The sequence below is a fragment of the Martes martes genome (genome assembly GCF_963455335.1).
Source record: "Martes martes genome assembly, chromosome: 7".
In the NCBI taxonomy this organism is placed as follows: domain Eukaryota; kingdom Metazoa; phylum Chordata; class Mammalia; order Carnivora; family Mustelidae; genus Martes; species Martes martes.
Window position 1 is genome coordinate 97,443,248 of NC_137894.1, and position 17,532 is coordinate 97,460,779.

Here is a 17,532-nt window from a genome sequence, read left to right on the forward strand (position 1 = left end):
GGGTGACATGTAAGCGTGTACCCGGGCGAAACGTTTCAAGGTGTGAACTCCTTGATACAGGGTGGGGTTCTTTTCGATGTTGGTAAATAAAACAGTGTCAAAAAGGTGTCAGTTTTGGTGTTAATTGTGTAGTTCATAACCCTGTGGACGGATAAACCATTACTCAACGGCGGGGATGGGGGGCGGGCAGAGAGAGAGAGAGAGAGAGAGAGAGAGAGAGAGAGAGGAGGGTGCTGGAGATGGGTAAGCTTCAGAAAAAGGGAAAAATAAAAAGGACAACAAAAAACAAAAAAAGAAAACGGGTCAAAGTAGAGGAAACCTTATTTTCCTCATGCAGATCTTCCGCGGCTGTGATAGCGGGCTTCTGTTTTACGACTAGCACAGTAAGAAATCTATTTCAGTTCAGCACGCGGGGCGCGCGCGCACTCGTACACACATGTATAAAATCAAGTAGAAAGGAAATCGTGCACAGCTAGCCACAAGCCTGGCACACTGGCGTCTCCGGCACAGATGGGGGCGCGGGGGTGGGGGGCGCGGCGAGCCGCGGAACCCCGGCCGCAGCCCGCTCGCAGCCCGGCAGCAGGGCCCCGCGCGGAGGAGGAGGGCGGGCCGGGCGTCCGCGGGGGCGGCTCGGGCTCCAGGCCGCGGCTCCCCGGTGGCGGCTCGACACACTGCGCGGGATGGAGACGGACGGGCAGGACTGTGTGGCCTCCTGGTGGGACATGGTAGTGCGGAACCTGCGGTGAGTGCTCGTGGCCCGCCGCCTGGCGCCCGGTCCGTCCCCCAACCCCACGCACGCGCCCCGAACCCAGGGGATGGGCAGGGTGCATCAGGCGCCCCGCGGTGGTCCGGGGGCTGGGGCTTCGAAGACCCCCAAAGCTCTGGGAGCCCTTTGGGCCGCCTTATCTAGCAAGCCTCTGCCTCTGGAGTCTGAGCTTTCGGGAACTTGGCATCCTTTTGGGGGCTTCTGAAATAGAGATCTCCAGAAAGATGGCTCAGGTTCCTACCCCAAGATTTGACCTTTTCTGCCTTGACCATTTTACTGAAATTCAGGAGGGATTTTAAAGACCAAAAATAGTAATCTATCTTGTACTCTTTCTTCGATGGCATCCTCTTAGGTCAAATGTGTCTCTGTGTAGGTGGAAAAGGATCCCAAGGCCAGGTCCCCCAGGGTCAAGTCTCTTGGATGTATTTAAAGAACATCCCTCCATAATGCTAAAAGTGGATGGTGCATGGAAACCATACCTGTGCCAAGTTCTTACATCCTTTAACTCTGAAATGTCTATATTAGAGGGTTTTTAAATTTTGTTCCTTTTTTTTTTTTTTTAAGTAGACTCCACACCCAACCCTGGCCTTGGACTCATGACCCTGAGATCAAGACCTGAGCCGAAATCTAGAGTCAGACACCTCACTGACTGAGCCACCCAGGCGCCCCTCTGGCTCCCACTTTAAATCCTTGGCTTAAAGGGTAATGTTAAACTACCTGAGTTGACCTGCAATATATTGCTGGTCTCATTTGTGTTGAAGCCTGGTATTGGTTAGAGACCCTGGACTCAGAAGACTCAGGTATCTTGTTTTGTTGGGGTGGGAAGGTGTTGGCCTTTTGTTCACCTTTCTTCTTTATATTCCTTAGTTTTGTTTCTTGCTGATTACAAAATATCCAAGAGTCCCGTCCAGACCAGGAGACTTCCCATTGGAACGTCCGAGTGATGAAGACAAAAACTCATATTCTCTCTTCTATTCCTTCTGTAGCTCAGGGCAGAGAGCAGAGAGCAGCTTTCGCCTGGCCCAGCAGTGTAGACCCACACCCCCCTTCTGTGTTGGATCTCAACATGAGTCAGAATATCCTGACTGGAGGCACATTCATAGGCCTCACCTCCTTGATATGGCTGTTATGGGAAAGCTGGCATGTTCGGCCTTTGTCTTCTGTGCTCCCTCCAGAGTTGATGGCTGACACTTAACATTTATTTTGGCGGAGAATCAAACCTGCGGTTCATGCTCTTAGAGAACAACCTGCTTTGTTGATAATGGAGTGGCACGTGGGGAGTTGGGGACCCTTGCTTACTTGCCTTACTAAAGTAGGCAAAAAATACTAAATTACTAAAAAATAGGTCTCAAGAGATGTTTCCTGAAAGAATAAAATACAAGCACATTTCTTCATCTGAACAGAGAATTACTGCTCTAATTTAAGATACACTGAGGCAGAAGCACAGACAGAGATCCAGGATCCTGAATCCTTTTGTTTCTTAGAACCAAGTTTGCTTAGATCCGCAAACATTCACAGCTGCCTGTGGGTCTGGGGCTGCTAGAAGCCCAGGATCTACGGTGATGTGTTGTGTGACTCAGGAGAACAATTCACCAAAACATGTTTTCAGTGATTATTTTTTAATGCCTTGGGGATCTATTTATTTATTTTGCAAAAATTTCATCAGCTGGCATTGCTACTTAAGATAGATGGGCCCGGGGGAAGTCAGTCTTCATTCACCACTGGTTTTCTTCAAACAAGAAACATAGAAAATGTGCTCAGGAAAGAAGCTGCTCCTTCTTCGTTGCTCCCCATTCACCCCCACGTCTTTACATTTCTGTATAGTGTTAAGGAAACCTCCACGAGAGGCTGATAATCTAATTCATTCTTTCCATTGTCCTGGTCATCGCTTACCTTTTGGGCACAAGTTTAGGCCAGGGCACAAAGCCCTGCCCTTGTGGAGCTCACAATTAATTTTCAATTATAATTCAAAAAAGAATATGAAGCCTTTCCCTTCTTCCCCAAAGCTACCAATAAGCATTGCTTCCTTCTCCCTCAGGAAAGAAATACACTTTTCTTTCAGTGCTCAGTCCTGTGCTAGAAATGGTGCTCTAGAGCCCGGGTGATTCTTTTCAGTGGGAAGCCACAACTAATAGCAGGAGAACCCCCAGAGAACAGTTAAGGGTCAAACCGAGGCCTGATAATAATAAGTGGGAGGGGTGAAAAGAGAGGAAAGGTCACCTCGGGAAGATCTGTGCAGAGAGGCTTTAAGTGAGAAGGGACACTTGAATGGATGGGAAGGAAGGGGGAGGATTTGGTGGGATGGAAAGAAGGGCGGAGAACATAGATGTAACCTAGGTGCTCGGGGGTCAGTACATGTTGGCCAAATGAATGGGCACCTGGGATGGATGTGTGGCGAGTCTTACCGTTTGGGACAGCGGTCTTGCCAAATGGGGTTAGAACTGGGCTTCCCAAAGCTGGTGCCTCTGAGGATGAACATGAATGATGTGCCCCATAGCCACTCGGGTTCCAAGGTAGGAATGATCCAGTTAGTTCTGTGGTCCCTGTGGGGTGCTGTGCGGTTAGAGCCACGGCGGATCAAAGGGCAGGGGAAAGAACACCAAGGCGTCAAGGTGGCTATTTGATGTGCCTGGCCGTTGGCAGGGATTGGGCTGAAATTGCATCCTCCACTCAAATAAGGTCTATTAGCCACTGGTGACTTTTGATCCCCTACTGATCTAGGGGAAGTCAAATTGACAACCCCTAGTTAAAAGAAGCTGTTGTGCATTATTGATGCTCCCAGGAATCTGGTCACTCTGTTCTCTTCCCGCAGTGCTTCTCACAGAAGTGCCTGGAGCTATTTGAGAGAAGGGTCCTACATGAATTATTCTTTAAAAACAGAAACATATTTCCCTCCACCGTCTCTGCTTCCCAAGCACCCTGCTGCCTTCAAAAGATGACTTAGTAGGAAAGGAACAGGAGGGGTAGCATGAGTTCACGTCAGGAAAAGAAAGCCTGAGCCAGCCAACGGGAAGGAAGAACTCGGATTGTGTTCAGATTTGCCCATTTGGGCTTGATCTGGGGCTCAAAGTGGCTTCTCTGGGTTTTTATTTCTTCTCTTTAAAATAAGAGAAACAATGTCCTCTCCTTCCTACCACCTTCATGGAGGCTATTTTAAACTATTATGAAAAGATAATTTTCATTTTTTCCTTGCTAATTTTGTGTGTAGGCAGTTGCCTATGTCTGATGTACTTGGAGAGCTACCCACCACCCTTAGCCCACGTCTCTTTTCCATTCCCTGCAGAATTGCTGGAAATTCATCAGAGATTCATTATCTACTCCCTTCATGCCTCTTCCAAACATATAAGCACTCTGATTTTTTAGTTATTAACACTTGAGGGAGGATTTTCCTTAGAGGTCTCTCTTTGATGACTTTACAATCAGAGGGTTCCTGAGAATACAGGAACAGGAAGGAAGAAGAACATGGAAGGAAGAAGGAACCCTAAGGGCCAAGGTGGCAGAAGGGGAGAAGCAGAATCCTGAAACAACTTTCTTGAAGAGCTGAATCTTGCCAGAAGCCAGTCTCGTTCCTGGGGTTCCCTTTTGCCTGCATGAATGGCAAGTTGCCCTCACCAGGATGGTGACAGCTCATTGGGGTCACTGAGGTTGGACAGACCTGGGTACGTGTGACTCAGCCACTCATTGGCTCTGTGGCATGGGGCATGTTACCTTAACTATGCAGTCTCCTCATTTGTAAAGTACAGGTGATAACAGCTATCTTCTAAAATGCTCTAGTCTAGCAGAGAAAGCAGGACAGGGGAAACCATTCATCCAACATGCTTTCCAGTCCCACAGACTCATCTGATTTACTGAGCAGTCTTCACATTGACAGCTCAAATCAGAGGGAGGGATTTATTCAGTGGATGAGGTGAACAAAAACCGGAAGCAGGAAGTGGTGACCCTGACTTCCCGTCACTGTCCTTTCTCCAAGGTAGGAGACCTTCAACTCTGATAAGAGATGTGCCTAGGGACAGACGTGGCATTAGTGACCCCTCATGGACAAGTATAACTCGTCTGCTGATGGCTCCTGGTTTGGGTGGTTGGCGTGCCTGGCCTGCTGTGTCCCGTTCCCTGACCAGGCCCCAGCCCTGATGTTGCAGCAACCTCCGGGCACTCCTCTCGCTCCCCACCTTGCTCCTCACAGTCCCTCTTACCAGGACGTCACATCACAAGTGGGGATTTTTTTTTCATTGGCTCATTTCTTCCTAAGACCCAGCTGGAAGAGTAGGGATCTGATGGTTTTTCATTCACTGCTTTAGGCTAATAATAGTTAATACGTACAGCTAAACTGTGATGTGATTAAAAACTGTGACAACTGTTCAATAGTCTGAATCCTGTTTCCTGATGACTTTGGGGGTCCAGCTTTGGTCTTGCGTGGGGATCCACTTGAGGAAACAGGCTTGACTCCAGTGCACTCATGTTCCCCAACTCCTGTTCTGTCCTACCGACCTAGTCTCAGCTGCTGGCTGGGGGCTGGATTTACTGCTTTCCTCTCCCGTTCTCCCTTAGGGCCCAGTCCTGATCTGTACTAATGGCATGCAATTCTATTAAACATTTTGCTTAAATGCCAAGTTACTTGTAATTCCAGTGTTAGTTTCTGAAATTTTATTTGGATGCTAAGAGAAAAAAACCAACGACAAAACTTGGACTGATTTTGAATGCCTTGCTTTTGTTACATCTTGCAGATCTTTTCCACATTCCTGTTCAACACTCGGAAGAAAAATTGCCTCTCTGTACAACAGCTTTACTAGTAAACCATTAAAAGAACACATTTTTCCTCCTCTGATGAACATGCTAATATTTTTTAATTTTTGTAAGTATATATCTGTCATGAATTTGCCTATATATATATTTTCCCAAAGAAAGGACTTACTGCACTTAAAGTTACCCATATGACAATGAAAAAGGCACATCGGCTATAAAATTGTGGTTAGATTCCAAGGGTCTGAGACCTATTTCACAGAGGTTTTGGGGTCTAGCGCGAATCTTACAGACTGGTGGGGGGATGGATAGAAAAACACGGTCTTGTGGGTGGTTTCAGTTCAGGAGCTCAGTCTTTGAATTAGCTGTTAACAGGGATGCCTTACTGCTTGGTATATTCTCTACTTTCTTATGTTTTCTTTTTACCTATGTCCCTTGAAAGAGAAAATGGGGATCTGGGGCTGGGGATTGGTTGATGAGAGGAATCTCTTCTCCCACGTTTTTTCTGAGTGCTGTGAGTCAGTGTAACACAGTCCTAGCGCACAGGTAATGCTCTCACCGGGTGGTCCTCAGGGGTTTGTTGCTTCAGGCCATTTCATGGTTTGTGGCTAATGATGAGGTTTTATTTCGTGGAAAACGTAATCCTTGACATGGGTAGCAGAATACTCATTACTTTCTTCTAGACCCCCTTATCTTTTTAGGGGAATGGTCTCCTTTGTTTTTAGCTGGAGATGAGGATAAGGATGGCCTGTCACACTGGTGCTATTTTAATATCTAGCTTTAACTGGGTGTTGTACGCAACTAATGAATCATTGAACACTACATCGAGAACTAACAATGTACCATATGTTAGCTAACTGAATTTAAATAAAAAAATAAAAAATAAAATCTGGCTTTAGAGGTTTTTGTTTTGTTTTTGTTGTTTTGTTTTGTTTTGTTTTGGCAAGTTTCCTGTGGGCTGTTCCTCATTTATAAAATAGAACACTTTGCTAGGAATTTAACATGGTAGCTTACAACGTAGAAACCATGTTAACCATAAGACTAATTTTTTTTAAATTGTGATTAAAAGACATGGAATTTGGCTCTGGGTTTTGATAATGAATTCTACTTTCTAGTCAAAGCACCATTTCTTGTGGATTTAAAGAAACCGGAGTTAAAGATTCCTCACACGGTGAACTTGTATATCAGAGTTGAACCTGGGGTGATTCTGGGAATCTGGTGAGTGCACTAATGGACACTGGGTTGCTTGATAGGCGTGGTTTTCATGTTACAAGGGCGAGGGTGAGCAGTGCTGGGCTAGCTGCCTGTGGAGAGGTTGGTGTTTCTTGGAGTCACCAGGAAGCTGTTCCATATACCTTCCCTTTGTATTGATATTTGACCTGCTTGTATCTGCTTTTCAGTAGTTTTAGCTTGGAGTGCGAAGTCTTTTTGGCCCTGTGCTTTGGGTCTTTCACCAGGCCTCAAGGACCTGGCGCTGTCCCACTCTTCTGCTGTGTTCCACACTGGCCTTCCCACACTGTTCCAGAACAGCTAGCCTCCTGGCTCCCCAAGCCACGCTCTTGCAGAATATGCTCTGTGTGCCACATTTCTAGGTCTCTGCTCCCTCCGTTTGCCTAACTACCTCATCTTCAGGGTCTCAGTTTAAATGGTCATGTGATAATTTTCAGAGAAGCCCTTCCTCGTCCCCCATTTCAGGCACAGGTGGCAACCTGTGCTTGTCCCTTACGGCATTTTCCCCACTGTAGTTAAATAAATGTTTGTGCGATTATTCGGTTAATATTTGTCTTCTTTACAAGACTATAGCTCTTGTAGGTGACTTTGTTGGTGGGTTTTCTTTTCTAAATGTTTAAGAAATATTTTATTCATTTATTTGAGAGAGAGAGTGAGAGAGAGAGAACACGAGAAGGGGGAGGGGCGGAGGGAGAAGCAGGCTCCCCACTGAGCAGGAAGCCCGATGTAGGACTCAATCCCAGGACCTCGAGATCATGACCTGAACCAAAGGTAGCTGTTTAGCCAACTGAGCCACCCAGATGCCCCCTCTTTTTTCTTTTCTTTTCTTCTCTTTTTCTTTCTTTCTTTCTCTCACTGGTGGGTTTTCATTGCTTGGGACAGCACACACAAAAAAACAAACCACTCAGTTGTCAAAATCATGAGCATTCTATTATCTTTTTTGCTATTCTACTGTCAACACTTTTTTCTGTTTGGTTCTACTTCTTGTTCTTGGCTGCCAGTTTCCCAGTGTCCTGTTTTATATTTTCTTTCCCTGGCTTTAAATGTGTCATCATAGAATGTTTAGGAACCAATATGGGTTCACATAACTGCCTCCTAATCTGCACAGTCCAATGCAGCGAACAGTGTTGGAATTTGAAAATCTTTTTATTCTCTGTTCTTGCCCTGGCTTACCAAGCTGGCTGGGATGCCAGTCCTCTTAGTCCAGAGGCCCTGGGGTTCGATGTCAGCCTTTCTGCCCCTAAAGGGTTGAGAAGCCTGAAGATCTATTATTACATGGCCACTTTTCCAGGTCCCCTTGTGACATGTCATCTGGCATTGTTTTATCTTCAGGAGTCACTCACTGGTTTAACAGGTGGAGGGACTGGAGCTCAGGCAGGTGTTTAACCCCACAAGGTCACTGTTTCTTGAATAGAAGAGCTTAGTTTCATATTTGTTTTCTCCCACCTGAACTGGTCTCCCTTTAAATTCTTTCAACTTGTTTCTTTAGCCAAACCACTAGCAGGTGGCAAATACCTATTGTCTTTAACTTGTTTCCACCCAACGGACTGGATTTCCATGGACTCACCTAAGAATTGTAGTCTTGGAAGATTAGTGGATGTAGGAGTCAGAAGGACTTAAACAGTAAATGGTTAAAAGGGGTTGTTTCTGTGCATGGGGGAGGGGGGAAAGAGAAGTAGTGATTGTCACTGTAAGATGTTTGTAGTATTATATTTTAATTTTTATCATGTGCATGCATTACTCAGAAACTTCCATTATGTATATGTGTATACCTATACATATATATACCTATAAATTTATGTCTTTGATTGACATGAGGAGGGTTTCAGACTTTGGCAAGGAGAGCGAATTCTCTCTGTACATTTGTTAAAACGTTTCTTTGTTCTTCAGGCACACAGTTCCCAGCTGCCGGGGGGAAGATGCTAAGGGGAAGGACCGTGGCTGGTATGAAGCAGCCCTTCAGGATGGCAATCCGATTATTGTTTATCTTCACGGCAGCGCAGAACACAGGTCCGTGTCTTTGCTTGCCTTTTTTTTTTTTTTTCCTTTTCTTTTAAGACAGAGGAAGCATTTCAGTCCGGTGGGGGAAGGAAAGGCAGAACTCCCTTTTTGACCCTGTAAATATGCCTCCACATATATTTTTTCCCCCTTTGTTGAAATTTGAGTGTGTTCTGGCAATAGGCTTCTCTTAAAAAAAAAAATCTATATATTCTGTGTGTAGACTAATGTCGACATTTAACTGAACGGTAGACCAACTTCCAAAATTTGGATATTGATTTCCAAGAAGCCAGTGGTTCCTTTACTCCCAAAGAGTGCCCGAAATGATGAACTGAGCCCACGGACGACGGGAAAGGGAACAGGCATGAGACAGGGGGAAAAGGAAGAGCAATTTCCTTATCGATGGTCCTCTCACAGGAGGGCCTGGGGGTTCCTTGATTTGGCATGAGTCCTGTTAATCAAATGTGTGGACTCCCTATGAGAGGTCATCTGGAATTCTGGCCATCGGTACTGGGGACCATCGGACTGGTTCCAGTCTAGAAGACTGATGCCTCAGCCCACTCTGTTGTTCCCACCTTGCTTTGTCACAAAGAATGCCTTCCTGGAGTCTTGATCCCCTCTGAAGTGCCGCCAGGCCTCCCAGTGGGCCTGTCATTATGGTGGGTGATGATTATCAGCTGTGACTGCATGGCTTCAGGTTGGGGGAGGGGCGATGTGCCTCAGAGACCCACAGACAGAGCTGTCTGCAAACTAAGCAACGAGCTCTGGAATCTGCCCCTTGGCTCCCTTGCCTATGTCCCTTTTTCTCACTGTCTTTTTCTGCCTTGATGGCTTTCTCAAGGTTTGTCTTTGCACTAGGGGCTTTCCAAAGGTGTCCGTTTTAGAATGACATTTACAGAGATTTCCCATGAAAGTCAACCTTTTTCAGCATTGTTGAACATTGTTCTGATTGTGCAAACTTGGCATGGTGTTACAGTGTGTGTATTTAAAGGATCATTCGGCTCACCCATTCATGTCTGTCCCTCTGTGTGGATCTGCTATGATCCCCGATTTACTGGCTTTGGGGTTAGCCCCAGCTTCTTCCTGTCCCTGCCGAAAGTCTCAGCTGGCTATCAGCAGTACTGAACCAAAAGGAGGCCAAATGGGAGGTTACAGGAGCCTTGTTGAGAACAGTGGTTCTAGACTTGGGACCCAGAGAAACCCTACAGGCTGAACGAACCTCCTCCCAAAATTGTACTAAAAATTTCAAGTGTGGATACATTTTTCTGGGCAATGGGTCCATAGCTTTAATCTTATGTTCAAAGGGCTTCATGACGCACTGAAGCTTAAGACTTTAGTCTTAAACTTTTTGGCTCTAATTCAAAATTCAAAGGTTTTTTAAAAGAATCCTCTGCCTTTTCAATCATCCTTGTCTCTCCTTTATTAACATGGTTAATAGAGAGTAGATGATATGGTTATTTTGGGAAAAAGTGTTTCTTGTACCTCTAGCGTTGCGAGTCTCCTTCACTGCCTCTTGTACTTAATGGCAGAGTCAACAGGGTACGGGCAGGTCTTGGCTTAATGAACCTGACTCTATCATTCTTTGTTCTGAAAAGCCACTTTCTGGAACTGATTTTCCTTTAGCTTCTAAAAGTATCCCTAGAAATTAGTCTGGCTGTGTAGCAGTGAGAGGAGGTGAATTATCAGTAATTCCTCATATGCCTCTGTTGAGAAGCACTAGCCATCTGGGCGACCAGCGCTCACAGAGGAACGCAGCCGCCCTGGGGAGCCATCCGTCACTCCCCCTGGCACATCCAAGTGGGCTATGACACCAAAACCCATTTCCCTTTCTTCTAGTTATTTATTTCTCTGACCTCAAAAACAAATGCTTGAGATCAGATGCCAGAAGCAGGAGAGTGACTTTTATTGAATTTGTCGTTGTAATTCCTAATTCTTGCTCTCTGTTTTAACCTCCTCCACAGGGCAGCTCCTCACAGACTTGAGCTAGTAAAGGTATGTCTGAAGGGGCTTCAAGGTACCCATTTTACATCTCTGTTTTTTTCTCTTATGGGCTACAGCCATAGATCTTCCTCAGCCCTCAGTGGGGGGATCTACCGAGAGCTCCCAAGGGTGGGACTCGAGGTCCTGCCGTGACCACAGGGCATCAGAACAGAAGTGAACATTCCTGATTCCCCAAACACTTTCATAAATACATTGCCTTCATCACCGGATGGAGTTGAAGACACTCTTTATTGGCTTTTTCTGAGGGCTGGGGGAGGGTTGTGAGAGTATATTAAATGTGAAAGTTATTCCTGTGAGAAACAGCCTTTTTTTTTTTTTGTGACAGAGGATAAATACACAGAATGTCTGCTGTTAGAGTCATTCAGGCTCTGGCTTCAGCCCCATAGAAGGTTTTGCATGTGGGATGGTGGCCACACTCCTCTTCCCACTAGCCTGCTACATGATGGCAGTTTGTTGGGGCGGCCCCTGCTTTTCCGAGCGTGAGGGAGACGCAGCCATGGCTGACTCACAGCTGGTAGCGCAGCTATCTGTTTATCTTCTCCCACACCCCAGTTGGGTAATCTCTCCCTCAGGTGACCAGGCTGCTTGTGCACTTTTTGATCAGTGCTTGTGCTCTGATATTTCCTCCCACACGCCAGGCCAGATCCCACCTCAGAGCCCTTCCCTGGCATAACAGCCCGAGTGGGGCCCCGCATCCTGCCAGGCCCAGTGTGGCCAGCACCTCCTTCATCCTCCTTCCCTGGCTCAGACAGGAAGCTCCTCTCCTGTGGACTCCTCACTTTCTTCACAGCCTTCCCAGAGCCGACTCTGGTGGGTGGTAGGCTGGGTGCAGTTCTGCCTGGGATGATAATGTGTATTAATTTTTAGGTTTGTTTTCCACCCTGCACCTCACTCTTCGCACTCTGCATGGGATGGTGGTGAGGCTGATGTCCATGAGAACGTGTGTGTGTTTGGTTTTTCTCTCCCACTCTTTGCAAAGCTGAATTGTATAGTCCCTGCATGCACAGAAAGGAAGAATCATAGGTTTAGGTGTGAAAAGGAGCAAAAAGGAGCATCCTTGTGGTAGTTGGGATGGGAAGGGAAGGTATGATAAGACTTCTTCCTCCAGGAAGATTCTGGATACTTCGTGCCGTAGTCATCATCTCCCACCCTGACCAGACTTCCAGAGCCCTTCGTTCTCCTCTTTGGATGGGGCAATTGCCTTTAAAAATCAAGTCTTTGCTATCATGTTGTCCTTCTTCCCTTTCTTCCTCCACTCCCTCTCTGTCTCTCATTCATTTCATTCATCACTTCAGTCACCCAGTACAGCTGTTTTCATTAATTTGCAATCCCACCTAGTTGTCTTTATCGCTTTATATAGTTTTATGTTATTATGATTATATCTATATGTTAATTCTACGTTGTTGCTCTTTTACTTAATACTATGTTATGTGCATACTATGTTATAAACATTCTTCCATGGTTTTCTGTAGTTACCATAGTTACCAATTTAAAAGGTGATCCTTGGGGCACCTGGGTGGCTCAGTGGGTTAAGCCTCTGCCTTCGGCTCAGGTCATGATCCCAGGGTCCTGGGATCGAGCCCCGCATCGGGCTCTCTGCTCAGCGGGAAGCCTGCTTCCTCCTCTCTCTCTGCCTGCCTCTCTGCCTACTTGTAATCTCTATCAAATAAATAAATAAAATCTTTTAAAAAAATAAATAAGAGGTGATCCTTCTCTATTATATTTGTAGACAATTGTTTATTTAACGATTCCATTGTTGCTAGATACAAGATCTTCCCCCCTAAAATCATTTCAGTGATATTGCTAGAGAAAAGTTGAATTATTTAGTTTCTTCTTCTTTTTTTGGACTTTTTTTCTTAGAGATAAATTTTTAGGAGTCAGATTTGTTCTCGAGTTGTTTCACCAAGTGGTCTTTCCGACTACAAATGGTGCCACAAACAATGCATGGACATTCCCACTTCCGGGGTGCTTAACTGCTCTGTGGCCTGGATCACTGCTCTGGAGGCAAGGCTATTTACATTGATATAAAAGAGTTTCCTTTAGTTCCTCAGTATTAGCTGAATTTGCATTGAAAGATTCCTGGGGAAACTCAGCTCCCCACATCTGTGCTGTGGCAGGGGAAGCACGGTGTTGGGACAGAAGCAGACCCAGGTGTGAGTCTTGGTTCTGTCTCTAGCCGTCTGGGTGACCACGAACGACTTACTTAAACCCTCAGGACTCCGTTTCTTTATCTCTAAAATGGGGATAATACCTACCTTTAGGGACTATTGTGAGGATTAAATAAAGTTATAGAAGTATCTTCACGGTACATTTTTGTCCCCTCTTGTCTGTCATTGTAATTCACTTCATTTAAAATGACATCATATTCTTTCCTCGTTTATCCACATGGAGCATGGCCATGGTTTCATCTAATCAAGCAATCTCTTTATTTTTGATTGACATTAACTCTTTATATATTCACATTTAATATAAATATCTTCCCATTATTTGACTGCCTTTACTCTGTAGACCTTCTGTTCTCAAGCAAATTCTTAAAATGGACATTTGCTTTGTACCGACTTCAATACTTTCATCTAACGTCATCTTCCAACAGTCCTGAAGGAGCTACTATTCTTTTTCACTTTTCAGAATACTGTTTACCTCTTCAGATGTTAGGTGGCTCAAGGTCACAGAGCCAGGGCAGAGCCAGGGTGTGACCAGGATGTCTGACCTGTTCTGCCGCCCGCCTCCCTTCTTTCCCTTTGAGTCTGACCTTCTCACATTTGAGGTCAAACAGCAGATTTCATCTATTCCCTGCCTAGGAAACCAGCGCAATGGGGATTATGGAAGTGTTGAGGAGGTTATACCCCCTTTTCAGTTTACACCTTCTAATCACAATGATAACCTCTCCTTTATCATCTAGATGCTGAGCAATGGTGGTTTTCACGTCCTATCTGTGGACTACAGAGGTATGTGTGAAGAACAGTATATAAAGACTTTGCAATAAGCTGGGGGGCTTTGATAGCCCTCCTTTTGGAGGTAGTGATACTTGTGCTCGCTTTTCCTTACCACCAGGGTACGGGGATTCCACGGGTGAGCCCACAGAGGAGGGGCTGACCGCAGATGCCGTTTGTGTTTATGAGTGGACCAAGGCGAGAAGTGGTACCACACCTGTGTGTCTCTGGGGCCACTCTCTGGGTACAGGGTAAGTGGGGTCTGAAGATGGTTTTTTGGGGGGAGGTCCTTGGGGCTTTGGTGTCATCAGAGGCATCGATGAGCCGAGGAGGAAACACTGAGCTGGGAGGTGGAGCTCTGGTTTCTCTCACATCCCACATGTGGATAGAGACATTGGCATCTCAGCGTGCCTGTTTGTAATGCAGGGGAAGGTGTAGCTCTGGGGTTATCTAGGACACTGAAGCCTGTTCCAGAACTCTCCCTGAGAGTATTAAAGGAAAGGATTCCTAATTTAAGGCCAGTGGAACCCCCTGAAGTTGTATGTATGTTCCTACCAGAGGGTCCAGAACTTTCATCAGATGCTCATATCAGATGTTACATTTTGTACTGTTTACCTGACCATTAAGTCATTGCTTCACATCTGTACTAATTTTCATTGCTTTACAGAGTTGCAACAAATGCTGCAAAAGTACTAGAAGAGAAAGGTACTCTAAAATGCTTCCATGTATCACGTCTTGGCTTGGGGTGGGGGAGAAAAGATAGCCTACGGACTGCTGTGCACACTCGGAACACAGAGATACCTAGAGCACCCTGACCTTAGACAGTCTCTGATTGTGTAATAAACCTTCTTTTTTCTATTTAATATAAAACAATAGTTGCCTTTCAAGGCCATGAAATACTCAGGAAGAGTTAAAATCCCCCTTGAAAAACGCTTCTTGTGAAGTAAATGTTCCTGTGGAGTAATTTGGATTATGGGAGAGGAAAACGCCCTTTACGAAGTCACAAGCAGGACTTGCTTTCTGCAGCTTGTCTTTCGTGACATGTATGTCAGCCTTTCCCACAGTGTTCTGAGCTCTGCTTGTCTCAGATTCCCTAGAGGTGCTTGTTGTAAACGCAGGTTTCCTGGACCCTAGCTGTTTCCATGAGTTAGAATCTCTGTGAACAGGACAAAGTGATTTCATCAAAATCAAAAGCTTGTCATCTCTTGCTTTGTTTCTTAAGCTTGTCAATACTGGTCAGGTTGAGTTATGTGAACATTTAAAGCAAGTCACCTGCTATCCACAGTCTTAATTAATTATGGAAATAAAACAGACATTATTTCCTGCTCCTCTAAGCACTCATAGCTCTCTGTGGACACTTCCTGCACAGTGTTGACAATGCTGTATTACCTGACCTAAATTCCCATATAAATGAATACTTCACTTCTTGGAGGATAATGCAATTCCATTTACATCCCTGACTTTGAACTCTTGCTATCCTGTATTTTACTTCTTTCTATAATACACACTCCATAAAATGTTATTGCTCTTATATTATAAAGTCAATATCTAGATTTACCCTTTTCTTTGCTTTTTATTACTTCTCGCATTTCTGGGCTTCCACTGGGGATTTTTGTTCTGCCTATCTCTCTGTAGTGAAGAATTCCCTCAGCTTTGTTCTGAAAATATCTTTGTTTTGTCTTCATTTTTGAAAGATATTTTCATTGGGCGTAGAATTCTTCGTTGGCAGTTACATTATTTCAACACTTTGAAGACGTTGTCCGTTTGGTTCTGGCTTTCAGTGTTCCATTGGGAAGTCAGCTTCCAGTCTTCCTCCTGCTCCTTTGAAGATAATTACTTTTTCTTCTGGCTACTTTTGAAATTTTCTTTTTGCTTTGTTTTTCAGCATTTTTACTTTGATTTTCCTACATGTGGGTTTGTTAGTAGTTATCCCGCTTGGGGTTCAAATCACCGTAATAACTCTGGCTTGATATTCACCCATCTCGGAAAATTGGTCATTTATCTTCAAATATTGTGCCTACCCCATTCTTCATCTTCTCTCCCCCGGGACTATAATTATATGTATCTTTTTAGATCTGTTCCCATATCCTGTATGCTTCCAATATTCTTTCTTGGGTTTTCCAGACATTTTTCTCCTTGTGCTCTAGTTTAAAATTTTTCTTTTGACATATTACATCGTTCACTATGTAATATCAAATTTTATTAATTATTAAAATTTTAACAAATACTTTACAATTTTACACTTGGTTATTTACAAATTAAAGTCCGGATAGGATAACAGCAATATCTAGATCCTTTGATCTATTTCCATTATCTTTTTTTTGTTTTGTTTTGGCAATTTTGGCCTCTTTATTTTATTTTTGTATGTCTAGTTTTTTTTTTTTTAAGATTTTATTTATTTATTTGACAGAGAGAGAGAGAGAGCACACAAATAAGGGGAGTGACAGGCTGAGGGAGAAGCAGGCTCCCCATGGAGCAAGGGGCCTGACATGGGGCTCGATCCCAGGACCCTGGGATCATGACCTGAGTGGAAGGCAGACAGTTAACTGGCTGAGCCACCCAGGCGCCCCTGCTAGTTATTTTTTATTAAATGCTAGATATTGTTTATGGAAATTAGATAATTTGAAGGCCTAGGGATAGTATTATCTTTTTCCAGATAAAATTTATTTTTCTCCTGAAAAGCAGTTAAAATAGGGGGAAGATCACCTTAATCCTATCAGAAATTGAGCTGATTTGAAGCTGGACTTGAGCCGATTTGAAGCTGGACTTTAGTCTCTAAAAGGGCTAGTCCAGTTGTAGTTCACCATTACTCTCAGTATTGTCCTTTGAAGTCACCAAAAGCCTGGGAAACTTTTTTTTTAAGATTTTATTTATTTATTTGACAGAGATCACAAGTAGGCAGAGAGGCAGGCAGAGAGAGAGGAAGGGAAGCAGGTTCCCCGCTGAGCAGAGAGCCCGATGTGGGGCTCGATCCCAGGACCCCAGGATCATGACCTGAGCCAAAGGCAGAGGCTTTAACCCACTGAGCCACCCAGGTGCCCCAAGCCTGAGAAATTTATTTGAGTCCTCCTTCTTGTCAGCTTCCAAACTCTAATTTTTGTCCTTTTGGTCCTGTGGGACTGCTGAAATTCTGTCTAGTTCTAAGCCTCTAAGAGCAGCCACTACTGTTGCTTTCAAAGTTTCAACTGCGTTGAGGGGAAAAACATCTCAAACTCTCATGGATTTTTTTTTTTTCTTTTGGTGTTGGCTCTTAAAATCTCACTGATTTAGTAGCCTTCAGATGCCTTCAAACATATACATATACATACAGTAATCTTCCCTTAGTCCTGGGGGATATGTTCCAAGACCTACAGTGGATGCCTGAAACCACAGATAATACCAAGCCCTATATGTACAGTGTTTTTCCTATATGTGTATATCTATGATAAAGTTTAATTTATCAAGTAGGCACAGTAAGAGATTAATAACAACATACTAAAATAGAACGATTATAAAAATATACTACAAAAGAAGTTATGTGACTGGGGTCTCTCCTAATATAACATTGTACTGTACTCACCGTTCTTGTGATGACGTGTGATGATAAAATGCCTCCATGATGAGAGGAAGTGAGGTGAATGATGTAGGCATTGAGATGTAGTGTTAGGCTACTACTGCCCTTCTGACAATATGACAGAAACAGGATTATCTGCTTCTGGACTGCTCTTGATGGCAGATAACTGAAACCGTGGATAAAGGGGGACACCTGTGTACATACACGGATACATATCCCCATCTGACACAGATTTTCTAATTGTTCTTAGAGGAGTGTTGAGCAAAACAACCTAGTCAGCCTCTGGTACATTCCTAACCATGGGCTGCAGA

The 17,532-nt window shown here is 44.5% G+C and overlaps 1 protein-coding gene across 2 annotated transcripts in view; it reads left to right on the forward strand.

The window, feature by feature from the left end:
* Window positions 1-636: 636 nt before the first annotated feature.
* Window positions 637-17,532, forward strand: part of ABHD12B (abhydrolase domain containing 12B) — a 28,709-nt gene continuing 11,813 nt past the window's right edge. Inside the window, exons 1-8 of one of the 2 annotated variants that reach the window (XM_080807910.1) lie at window positions 672-742; window positions 5,491-5,618; window positions 6,622-6,724; window positions 8,627-8,746; window positions 10,696-10,726; window positions 13,638-13,683; window positions 13,790-13,919; window positions 14,336-14,373. In XM_080807910.1, the coding sequence (XP_080664036.1) occupies window positions 681-742; window positions 5,491-5,618; window positions 6,622-6,724; window positions 8,627-8,746; window positions 10,696-10,726; window positions 13,638-13,683; window positions 13,790-13,919; window positions 14,336-14,373 (658 nt within the window). In that variant the 5' untranslated portion in view covers window positions 672-680. Of the gene's footprint in view, window positions 743-5,490; window positions 5,619-6,621; window positions 6,725-8,626; window positions 8,747-10,695; window positions 10,727-13,637; window positions 13,684-13,789; window positions 13,920-14,335; window positions 14,374-17,532 lie in introns of both variants that reach the window. The other variant, XM_080807911.1, reaches the window with a different exon arrangement.